General features: G+C 45.1%; 1 protein-coding gene across 3 annotated transcripts in view; it reads right to left on the minus strand.

Moving 5' to 3' along the window:
* KIF3A (kinesin family member 3A) overlaps positions 1-12444 on the minus strand; it is a 51359-nt gene that overhangs the window by 34358 nt on the left and 4557 nt on the right. For all 3 annotated transcript variants that reach the window (XM_073355658.1, XM_073355659.1, XM_073355661.1), the window contains exons 3-8: positions 11425-11569; positions 11046-11130; positions 8902-9007; positions 7632-7771; positions 6763-6960; positions 4386-4560 (exon numbers count right to left, since the gene is read on the minus strand). In XM_073355658.1, coding sequence (XP_073211759.1) covers positions 4386-4560; positions 6763-6960; positions 7632-7771; positions 8902-9007; positions 11046-11130; positions 11425-11569 — 849 coding nt within the window. The remainder of the gene's footprint in view (positions 1-4385; positions 4561-6762; positions 6961-7631; positions 7772-8901; positions 9008-11045; positions 11131-11424; positions 11570-12444) is intronic.

Below are 12444 nucleotides of genomic sequence, written 5' to 3' on the forward strand. Positions count from 1 at the left end.
TTTCAGAATATAAAATCTGATAAATATTAAACCAGCAATCTCAGTAAAGCTTACAGTCCAGTTCCAAAATATGCTGACATACCAAAATTCTACCCATAATTATGTATTTTAGAAAGTTTGCGATTGGAGTCTAATATTGCAGCATTTGTAAAGCACAAGTGCTAAGCATTATTATGCTACAATTCTCCAACAAGGTATTATTTTACCTCTAAGCACTTTAGATGAAGTTTGAAATACAGAGAAAAATGGCTACAGTGTTCATAAGGAATAAATATTTACACTTTAAAAAAAAATCTATATGGCATAATGCTTAAACTGTCCAGAGTCTCTCAGTTGTTTTCTGAAAAGATGACTCTCTGTTGTAACCAAGGTATGCTTTGGTATTTTTAATGTTTCAACTTCAATTTGAAACCAAAGTCTGTCAGAACTTTAAAATGTAATTCAGTGCAAAAGTTCAAAAGAATAGCACAGCTGCATCCTTACATCTATGAGTGTCAGTTTCTGAGCTGTACGCTTTAATCAGACTTCCATTTGCAAGGCATTTATTCTGCGGTGCGGGGCCCAAAATTAGCAAAGGGACTCAACAGGGGTTGAAATAATGGGTTAAGAACAGTGGGTGGGAACACTACTGTACTTTCCATGTCTCTCTCGGATTGAAAAGATTTCCAAGTGGAAATCCGAGTGGAAATCTCCTTCTCTGTGCCTTCTCCCTTATCCACAGTCGGTAGGATACAGATGTGTCCGTATAAACACATGGAATCATAGCTCTGCTCTCTCAGGCTATATGCTGCCAAGGACCCCACCTACGAAGAGGCTGATTCTCGTTTGTGGGATGTGAAGGGCTCAGTTGCTCACAGAGCCTGTGGAGCCATATGGTTTTGTAGCTTTACCCCCTTATTCTTTAGGAGGAGACTTAAAAGCCATCTCCACAAGTTCAGTTTGATAGTTTCAGAGGCATTTGTTCCCTTCCCAAGCACTTTTTTCTGCTAGAAGGAGAACATTTAACCCTTTGTCATTATGCTTTTTAAAACCCCAGTTTGCACTTGTCCCCAGCCCGACATTAACATAACATGAATGAGGAGGAAGCAGGAGCGCACGAGAGGGCAGGGCTCCTGTCTCATACTGAGAAAGAGGGACGATCAGCGAGTTATCTCAAGTGCCTATACACAAATGCAAGAAACCTGGGAAACAAGCAGGGAGAACTGGAAGTCCTGGCACAGTCAAGGAATTATGATGTGATTGGAATAACAGAGACTTGGTGGGATAACTCACATGACTGGAGTACTGTCATGGATGGATATAAACGGTTCAGGAAGAACAGGCAGGGCAGAAAAGGTGGGGGAGTTGCTCTGTATGTAAGGGAGCAGTATGACTGCTCAGAGCTCAAGCATGAAACTGCAGAAAAACCTGAGTGTCTCTGGATTAAGTTTAGAAGTGTGAGCAACAAGGATGATGTCGTGGTGGGAGTCTGCTATAGACCACCGGACCAGGGGGATGAAGTGGACGAGGCTTTCTTCCAGCAATTCACGGAAGTTACTAGATCGCAGGCCCTGGTTCTCATGGGAGACTTCAATCACCCTGATATCTGCTGGGAGAGCAATACAGTGGTGCACAGACAATCCAAGAAGGTTTTGGAAAGTATAGGGGACAATTTCCTGGTGCAAGTGCTAGAGGAACCAACTAGGGGCAGAGCTCTTCCTGACCTGCTGCTCACAAACCAGGAAGAATTAGTAGGGGAAGCTAAAGTGGATGGGAACCTGGGAGGCAGTGACCATGAAATGGTTGAGTTCAGGATCCTGACACAGGGAAGAAAGGAGAGCAGCAGAATATGGACCCTGGACTTCAGAAAAGCAGACTTTGACTCCCTCAGGGAACTGATGGGCAGGATCCCCTGGGAGAATAACGTGAGGGGGAAAGGAGTCCAGGAGAGCTGGCTGTATTTTAAAGAATCTTTACTGAGGTTACAGGGACAAACCATCCCAATGTGTAGAAAGAATAGTAAATATGGCAGGCGACCAGCTTGGCTTAACAGTGAAATCCTTGCTGATTTTGAACACAAAAAAGAAGCTTACAAAAAGTGGAAGATTGGACAAATGACCAGGGAAGAGTATAAAAATATTGCTCGGGGATGCAGGAGTGAAATCAGGAAGGCCAAATTACACCTGGAGTTGCAGCTAGCTAGAGATGTTAAGAGTAACAAGAAGGGTTTCTTCAGGTATGTCAGCAACAAGAAGAAAGTCAAGGAAAGTGTGGGCCCCTTACTGAATGAGGGAGGCAACCTAGTGACAGAGGATGTGGAAAAAGCTAATGTATTCAATGCTTTTTTTGCCTCTGTCTTCATGAACAAGGTCAGCTCCCAGACTACTGCACTGGGCAGCACAGCATGGGGAGGAGGTGACCAGCCCTCTATGGAGAAAGAAGTGGTTTGGGACTATTTCGAAAAGCTGGACGAGCACAAGCCCATAGGGCAGGATGTGCTGCATCCGAGAGCGCTAAAGGAGTTTGCGGATGTGATTGCAGAGCCATTGGCCATTATCTTTGAAAACTCATGGCGATCCGGGGAAGTCCTGGACGACTGGAAAAAGGCTAATGTAGTGCCCATCTTTAAAAAAGGAAGAAGGAGGATCCTGGGAACTACAGGCCAGTCAGCCTCACCTCAGTCCCTGGAAAAATCATGGTGCAGGTCCTCAAGGAATCAATTCTGAAGCACTTGGAGGAGAGGAAAGTGATCAGGAACAGTCAGCATGGATTCACCAAGGGCAAGTCATGCCTGACTAATCTAACTGCCTTCTATGACGAGATAACTGGCTCTGTGGATGAGGGGAAAGCGGTGGACATGTTGTTCTTTGACTTTAGCAAAGCTTTTGACACTGTCTCCCACAGTATTCTTGCCATCAAGTTAAAGAAGTATGGACTGGATGAATGGACTATAAGGTGGATAGAAAGTTGGCTAGATTATCGGGGTCAACGGGTAGTGATCAATGGCTCCATGTCTAGTTGGCAGCCGGTATCAAGTGGAGTGCCCCAAGGGTCGGTCCTCGGGCCGGTTTTGTTCAATATCTTCATTAAATGATCTGGAGGATGGTGTGGATTGCACCCTCAGCAAGTTTGCAGATGACACTAAACTGGGAGGAGAGGTAGATACGCTGGAGGGTAGGGATAGGATACAGAGGGACCTAGACAAATTGGAGGATTGGGCCAAAAGAAATCGGATGAGGTTCAACTAGGACAAGTGCAGAGTCCTGCACTTAGGACGGAAGAACCCCATGCACCACTACAGACTAGGGACCGAATGGCTCGGCAGCAGTTCTGCAGAAAAGGACCGAGGGGTTACAGAGGACGAGAAGCTGGATATGAGTCAGTGTGCCCTTGTTGCCAAGAAGGCCAATGGCATTTTGGGATGTATAGGTAGGGACATTGCCAGCAGATCGAGGGACGTGATCGTTCCCCTCTATTCGACATTGGTGAGGCCTCATCTGGAGTACTGTGTCCAGTTTTGGGCCCCAGACTACAAGAAAGATGCGGAAAAATTGGAAAATGTCCAGCGGAGGGCAACAAAAGTTATTAGGGGACTGGAACACATGACTTATGAGGAGAGGCTGAGGGAACTGGGATGGTTTAGTCTGCAGAAGAGAAGAATGAGGGGGGATTTGATAGCTGCTTTCAACTACCTGAAAGGGGGTTCCAAAGAGGCTGGATCTAGACTGTTCTCAGTGGTAGCTGATGACAGAACAAGGAGTAATGGTCTCAAGTTGCAGTGGGGGAGGTTTAGGTTGGATATTAGGAAAAACTTTTTCACTAGGAGGGTGGTGAAACACTGGAATGCATTACCTAGGGAGGTGGTGGAATCTCCTTCCTTAGATATTTTTAAGGTCAGGCTTGACAAAGCCCTGGCTGGGATGATTTAGTTGGGGATTGGTCCTGCTTTGAGCAGGGGGTTGGACTAGATGACCTCCTGAGCTCCCTTCCAACCCTGATATTCTATGATTCTATGAGACTTTTAAAATTAGTACATTTCAATTATATATAGGTCACATCCAAACCTAAACCAAGGAGAAAAGAAAAGATGAAATCTGATAGCTTATATTAGCTCTAAATACCATCTAGTGGACAAATCCAATACTTAACTGAAGAAAAGCTCTAGCTTGCATTCAGCATAGAAATACGTGCATGCCATCTATTTCTATTTATGGGTGATTTTTGGGTTTCTTCTTTTTACTTGAGACTAATGTAACAAACTCATATGTAAAAGCATGGGGACTTCAGATGTTATTACAAAACTCCTGAAAAGCAGACCATGGTAAGTCTTTAAAAAGGAGACGTGTGATACAGGAACAGAATAACCTGAAGGTACAGAGAACATTATTAGGAATAAGGGAAGTTACCTTCCTCCAGCTTTTTTTTAAGCTCTTCAATTTCTTTTTGAAACTGACGGAGCAAGGCATCCTTGGGATCTTCATTAATTCTGGCCTTATTCTTGATGTTTTTGGCACGGTTGGCATACCTGAGTGTGCTGATAGTCTCATCATAATTATAGTCTGCCGGACCAATATTTGCACACTGTTACATAAAAAAAAAAAAAGGAGTTACTTGTGTAGATGGGATTTAGCACTACGTAAAAGCTTGAAAGACACAAATACAAGGAATTGCAAGACCAGGAAATGTAAAAACAGACCCACGCCCTGTACTGCAAATCCCTTACTGTAGTTTTCTGCCTGCAAACTGTACTTTTCTGCTGCCTCCAGAGCATGAACAAAGTCCTGCCACGGGATGCACAAGCACAGCTTCCATTTGACCCTATGCGTCTGGGTACTCTTGTTCTGGTCTATAGCCTCCCATGTCCATGAAGTGAATTTTATGTTCAGATAGATGTAAGGCTAAAAGCTGTACAGGATGAGAGTATGTTAACAGGACTGTTGTATACGAGAGACACAGGAGGTAATTGTACTGCTTTATAAGGTACTGGTGAGGCCCCAGCTGGAATACTGGATCCAGTTTGGGTGCCACATTTTAAGAAAGATGTGCCAAAGTGGAGAGTCCAGAGAAGAGGTACAGAAAATGACAAAAGGTTTAGAAAACCTGACCTATGAGTAGGGCCCTACCAAATTCGTGGCCATGAAAAACGCGTTGTGGACCGTGAAATCTGGTCTTTTGTGTGCTTTTACCCTATACTATACAGATTTCATGAGGGAGACCAGCAGCGTTCCCTTTAATTTTTCCCCATGCGTATGAGGAATGAATTTTATGATGTGCACAATATGGAGGTTGTGTACATAACAAAATTCATGTGGCGGGGGTGAGGCTGAGGGGTTTGGAGTGTGGGAGGGGGCTCAGGGTGCGGGCTCAGAAGTGGGGCTGAGGATGATGAGCTCAGGGCTGGGGCAGAGGATTGGGGTATGGGGAGGTGAGGGCTCTGACTCTGGGTGCAGGCTCCGGGACTACGGGAGGGAGGGAGAGAGAGAGGGAAGGAGGAAGAGGACTCCCCCCAGCTCTCTCTCGCTGCAACAGCACCTGGGCTGGAGAGGGGATGGGGGAAGAGGCATCTCTCCCGAAGGCAGCTCTGAGGCTAGGCCCGTGGGATAGGCGCCTCTCCACTGGCCGCAGCAGGTCCGGGGCATCTCTCCCTGCCGCAGCCCTGAGCACCTGTGCAGCGCTTAATAGGCTGCTGAGTGGCTTAGAGGGAACTTAGAAAACCAGCATTTCTCAAATTGGAGGTCCTGACCCAAAACAGAGTTTCGAGCGGGGGGGTCACAAGGTTATTTTAGGGGGAGGTTGCAGTATTGCCACCCTTACTTCCACGCTGCCTTCAGAGCTGGGCAGACGGAGGGTGGCAACTGTTGGCCGGGCGCCCAGTTCTGAGGGCAGCGCCCTGCCAGCAACAGCGCAGAAGTCAGGGTAGCAAAGCCAGACCGTGCCGTCCTTACTTCTGCGCTGCTGCTGGCAGTGCTTCTGCTTTCAGAGCTGGGCTCCTGGCCAGCAGCTGATGCTCTCCAGCTGCCCAACTCTGAAGGCAGCACCGCTGCCAGCATCTGAGCAGAAGTCAGGGTAGCAGAACCACAACCCCCGTTACATTAACCTTGCAAACCCTCCCCCCCGCTCCTTTTTGGGTCAGGACACCTACCGTTACAACACCCTGAAATTTCAGATTTAAATGGCTGAAATCATGAAAATTTATAATTGTTTTAATCCTATAACCATGAAATTGACCATGACTTTGGTAGGGCCCTACCTATGAGGAAAAGTTAAAACTGGGCATATTTAATCTTGAGAAAAGAAAACTGAGGGGGGCTGAAAGAAGTCTCAAATATGTGAAAGGCTGTTATAAAGAGGATAGTGAGCAATTGTTCTCCATGTCCACTAAAAGTAGAACAAGAAGTAATGGGCTAAACCTGCAGCAAGGGAGATTTAGTTTAGATATTAGGGAAAACTTTCTAACTATAAGAATAGTAAGCACCAGAGCAGGCTTCCAAGGGAGCTTGTGGAAGCACCATGATTGAAGGATTTTAAGAACAGGTTGCACAAACACATATTAGGGATGCCCTAGGTTCTTGGTCCTGCCTCAGCATAGGGGTTGGACTAAATGACCTCTCAAGGGGTCTTCCTGCCCTACATTTCTATGCACTGATGAAAGAGCACAGTCCAGAAATAAAGAAGGGTAAATACAAACGTCAAACTATTCCCATGAGAATTTTGCTTCAATTCCACCTTAAAGATATAAACCAGGTTACTGGGACATTGAACTTTGGCGTATCCCATTCTTACCATCATGGTTTTTGAGTTGCCCCCCAGGGAATCCTGAAGAAGTCGAGTCAATTTAGAGTTACGATAGGGCACATGAGTACTCTTGCCATCCACCAGTGCAGAAATAACATTCCCAAGAGTGGAAAGTGAAAGGTTAATTTTTGTGGCCTCCTTTAGTCGTTGCCCAGTAGCTCCAGTTTTTGTCTGCCTTTCTGATCCCTGGTGAAAGGAATACACAGGTATTTAGAGGGTGAAAGGACAGGATCAAGCAGGTCTTAATGGAATCTTTAGACTCATGGTAGCACTGAACAGTGCACAGCAAAGAGACATAGCTGGAAAAATGGAATGTACCATTCTCATATACAAACATTTATTTTAGAAAAACAAACTGTAGCTAATACACAACACTGCATAACACCCTAATGGTAAGTTTTTAAATATGATCTTCTGATTCCCCCAATCAATGGATATGAGGGAAAAGAAACATCTAGTAACTTATAAACAATTACACTTTTACAAGAAAAAAAATGTAATGGAACCATCTAGATGCACATAACACACTTGAGCGACCTCAAAAATTTGACTATTTTATCCCTTGTCCTCCCTCGGCCATCCTCTCCACTGGGAAAGTTATGCATGTCTAAGGAAGGCCCCAATCCTGCAATTTATTTCACATAGGCAGATCTTTGCATTCAGGCAGAATTGCACTGATTTAAATTGGGTTCCACAGCAGTCTGTCCCCACAGAAACTCGTACTGCATCTGGGCCTTACATCGTAAGCTCTTTCAGGGAGTGGCAGTGCCTTTTCCCTGTCTTGTTAAGGGTCCAGCATAACAATCAGTAACCATCCCACAACTAGCATTTTGTTAAATCTGCACATTACTACTTACCGCTAGATCTACAAGGTGCAGCTTGCCCATACGAACATGCATGTTTCCATCAACACCTTTCTCGCTGCATTCAATGGTAATAGTGAAGATGGCATGGGAACGGGAGCTGTGCTCATTCATATTAGTGGCACCAACAGAACCTTTAGTTAAGAGACCCAAAAACATCAGAATTAACAATGAACTAAAAGGTAAAACAGTCCCTAATCTGAAAACAAAGAGGCCACAAAGCAGTTATAATTTACAGATTTTATAATCTTACTTAAAAGAACTGAATGCATTTCTTGTTTAACTTCAGAAAATGACAAGACTTAATAATTAGTGTAGAATAATTATCTCAGCTGTAACACCCAACATTTTGCAGTGATTCTGATGCTGCTAATAAGTGTGATGCATCTCCCCTCAGACCCTGTGGTGAAGGAATTTTTTTCTGGGCTTGAAATTGCAGCATTCATCTTTAGTCCGGACGTGCAATCATTTGAAAGACAAGCAGAGGTTTTGCTTCTAGCTGTATCTCTGCATATGCCTTTCAAGGCCCAATCCCAAAAGGCACTAGGCAGCCTCACACCCATTCATCTCCTTTGGAAAATACAACTGACCTAGCAAAGACTGCAAATCCAAGAGAGATGATGCTCAGTACCCATTAGGGTCAGACCATTAATCCTGGCTGATTGAGTTGTGTTTACGAGTAGTAAAAATATTGCAGTTTTCAATGTAGTGGCAGTGACAGTCATTAACCCTTGCTTGATTTGTACATTAACCTATAGTGCTTCATTCAGAAAGTGTCCTGGATGTTAAAATGAGCTGTTTTGTTGCTCGGAGAAAACATGCAATCGCATCACCAGTTTACAATACTACAGAGCACAACACTGGTCTAATGTTTCTCAGCTGGGCAAAGGTGAGAGGAAGAAAAGGAGAATGAATGGGCAAGTTCAAGACCCACTAGGAGTCCCAGTGGTCTCCTCTTGCTTTGCTGAAGTCTCACAAGCTCAGTTACAGCCCCACTCTCACACCATCAAGACTCCACATTGGAACAAGCCTTCCAGCCAAGAAAAGCTGCTGTATAGGGCCTGTCCTACCTTCATTGGCTGCTTCTGAATCACAGGACTTAGCAAGGAGTCATCCCTCTCACTGCTCAGCTGAGAGTGCTGTTCCTGAAGAGTTGTGAAGACTGTACCCAGGTCCGAAAGTCAGCTGTCTACCTGGCAATGCACAGTGCTACACTAAACTGTGCTCTGGACAAGAGTTTAAAACCCTAATGAGTGCTACTTACGGTTTTTGTGGCCTAGTGTCATGATTCTATCCATATCATCTGCATTGTTTACAACATAAGCTGAAAGATCTTTGATATAAACTCCCACATCAGGTCTCTCTTTAACCTAAACAAGAAACAGATTTGTTTGGGCACTTCCAGGAGGTGCACAGAGATTACTTTTGGAAGCTGTTCTCTGTAGTATTCGCATATACCAGTTATCATAACGTAATGCACTAGTGTACTGCTATTTCTAGAAGCATAGCTTCTGTTCTATACAAGCATGACTTATCAGAACCATACAAGCCTATGGATCAAGAGTGTTGTAGCCTTCTACTGCCCCTTCTCCCAAGGCAAATCAAATGGAGGGAACACCAATCAGGAGGAAGCCTCAAATCTCCATAGAGATCGTAAAGAGGGGTTCAGAGAGGGGAGTAGGCACAACACATTCAGAGGCAGAGAAAGCACTTGGTCTAATCAACTGTTTCCTGGCCCCAGAGACCACTGAGAATTTCTGAAGTATTTAATAAATAAAAAGCTGGCTTGTCCATCTCTTATTTCTTCTCTCAAGAGAAGTACTTCAAACAAAGGTTTCAAGGCATTGCTACAATAACTGAACAACATACCCCACATGCCACTCTCCTATTCTGTACAGATGACCACATCTTTTCTCCTAGCCCTGGGAAGAGTTTTTGTGAAGTCAGCTAAAGAGCCATGGTTTAGAGCAGGGGTCTCAAACACGCAGCCCGCGGGGTTATTTCCTGCAGACCGCCAAGCAGCCCGCACCCCACCGGCCTACCTCTAGGCCAGGGGTGGGCAAACTACAGCCCACAGGCTGGATCCAGCTGGCGGGATTGCCCCCCCGTGGCCCCGTGCTGCTCCCTGAAACAGCCGGCACAACTTCCCTGCGGCCCAGGGACAGAGGGGGTTGGGGACAGAGGGCTCCGTGCATTGCCCTGGCTTCCAGGCACTGCCCCCCGCAACTCCCATTGGCCAGGAACAGGGAACTGCAGCCAATGGGAGCTTTGGGGGAGGTACCTGGAGGAGCCACAAGGCAGCACACAGAGCCCTGTGCCCCCCATCCCCCGGCCACAGGGACATGGTTCCAGCTGCTTCCCGGTGCGGGGCCGAGGCCGGCAGGCAGGGACCCTGCCCTGGCCCCAGTGCATGCTGCTGCCACCCTGGCACTGCTCTAGGTAAGCGGCACCAGGCTGGAGCCTGCACCCCCAATCCCTCCTGCACCACCTGGGGGCGGGGAGGGGGAGTTGGGGTGGGGACTTCAGGGAATAGGTTGGAATGGAGGCAGGGAAGGGGTGGAGAGAGGGGCAGGGACAGCGATGGTGGGGTGTCAGCGATGCGGCCCTCGGGCCAATGCACTAGTCCTCACGTGGCCCTCGTGGTCATTTGAGTTTGAGACCCCTGGTTTACAGCCTGGGGGTCTGCAGACCATGTCTAAAGGGTCCATGAAAGGCTGTAATTACCAGACAACAGTGGTTTTCAACCCATGGTTGCTGGACCCCTTGGGATCTATAGACTATGTCTAAGATGTCCAAAGGTATCCACACCTCCATTTGAAATTTTTTTAGGGATTGCAAATGAAAAGATTGAAAACCACTGGTCTAGAACCAGAGAGTAAATATACCACCCTGCAAACTGTTGGCTCTTATAAACAGGCTCATAACTCACTGAGCGATCTACAGACAGTCTGTCAGGGAGCTCCCAAAAGTCTTTGGGATGATGATAAGACTGTGAGAAAACTGGCCATAAAAGTGGGAGAAGTTCCCTGGAGGGAATCACAGGAAAAGCACCAGTGTAAAGGACAAAGGCACTTTGGCCACTGAGTTCATTTGACAGCAATACAGGTACTGACTAGAATGTTTTTGTATTTTGAATATTTTCAGCTATTCTTCCCCAGATTCTCCTAAGGGGAATTAGTCTAGAGTGTGAGGGAAATAATGTTACATTACTAGACTAAAGGTTAAGTGAGAAGAAGAAATGAGAAAAGGCAAAATATTGATAGGGGCAAAAGGTCACCTTTGGTGCTAAGGAAAACTTTTCTTCCCTTTCAAGGTCTGTCTGTTCTTTTAATACTCAGTTCTTCTTGAAGAGACAATTTGTTCCTTTAAAATGCAAAATGTCAGTGATTCAAAACACTCCATCCTCACCTCTAGCCTCTGCGTCTGGTCTTTTCCGAGCAGGTCACGTACTTCTTCATTGTAAATTTCCAAGTAAGACACTCGAACCAAAAATCTAAGATTAAAAAAGTCATTTATAAACTGAAATATTTGTTAAATGTAACTGGTTTGATCTCAGCGTACAAAGAAAATATGCAGAGTACTAATACAAACTGACAGCTTACTGATTCATAAACGAAGATGTGCTTAAGCACAAGAGGTGAAATCCTGGCCCACAATTAAGTCAGTGGCAAAACTCACATTGATTTTAACAGGGTCAGGATTTTACCCAAGATGTCTGAAAGTTTGTGCTTCCATCTTTTGCTTGTCTCGGGGACGGGGGTGAGGCAAAGGAAGAAAATTTGTTCACCTTGTGTCCCCCTCTGCCTTTGCAATGTGACCAAATATATGGGCAAATGAATTGGGGATGATTCCTCTAAGTTCAGGAACAGCTCGTACACCTTCCATGGTAAAAGTTTTGCCTGTGCCAGTCTGTCCATATGCAAAGATGGTGCCTGCAGTACAAGAAAAATATTTATAATGAATCGTAATACCAAAGATGGCAGTTTTTAAGCATTACCTTGGCACTACCAAAACCACCAGCAACAATGAGTTAGAACTTTCCAGCTTTTCCAATACACACTGTACAGGCTTACAGGAAACGTAAGTGTTGTACAGTCTTTGCAAACAGGGCTGAACTACCACAAAGGACTAATGTGTTATTTCAGTCAAGCACAACGGCTCTAGGAATATGTCTCACACAAACCGTCAGACCTAGGCCAATCAATAATGTATTTATTAACAGGGAGAACAAATATGGAAATGTAGAATGAATGACTCTTCGTTCAGGCACATTTACTAGTTTCCTTTAAATTTAAAAAGTAGATTATTTCAATCTTTGTCTTGTACAAAGGCAAAGAAAAGTAATTAACTAGACAAGGGTAACTCATGTTCTGAAATATGTACAAACCTGTTAAGACAGAAACATAAGTTTCTTTTCAAAAGGGTAACTGGCTACAGAATGGTGTCAACCTGCCTCAGGGCCACTCCCCATGGGTGGGCATCAGCATTCCCTCAACCACAGCTGTAGCAACCTCAAACTGATTCAGCATAGGCCCCACACATGGGCATTTCACAAACCAGGATACAGATTTTCAGAATCATTTACAATTTGGATTACATCACCAATCTGCGAGGCATGAAACTTCCTCCTTCGCTTGTATCAGAAAGACTTACCAGAATCATGGACCCAAGTATTGCAAAAATAAGTTTGGCTCCTAAGTCAGATTTTTGCTTTGTTGCAGCTACAAAAAACCCCTGGCCAAAAACAGATACTTAATTCTACTCTACCTTTACACACAGCCTTAACAAAGCTTTTGTCTTAGCATTT

The sequence above is a fragment of the Lepidochelys kempii genome, chromosome 8, assembly GCF_965140265.1.
Source record: "Lepidochelys kempii isolate rLepKem1 chromosome 8, rLepKem1.hap2, whole genome shotgun sequence".
Taxonomy (NCBI): Eukaryota; Metazoa; Chordata; order Testudines; family Cheloniidae; genus Lepidochelys; species Lepidochelys kempii.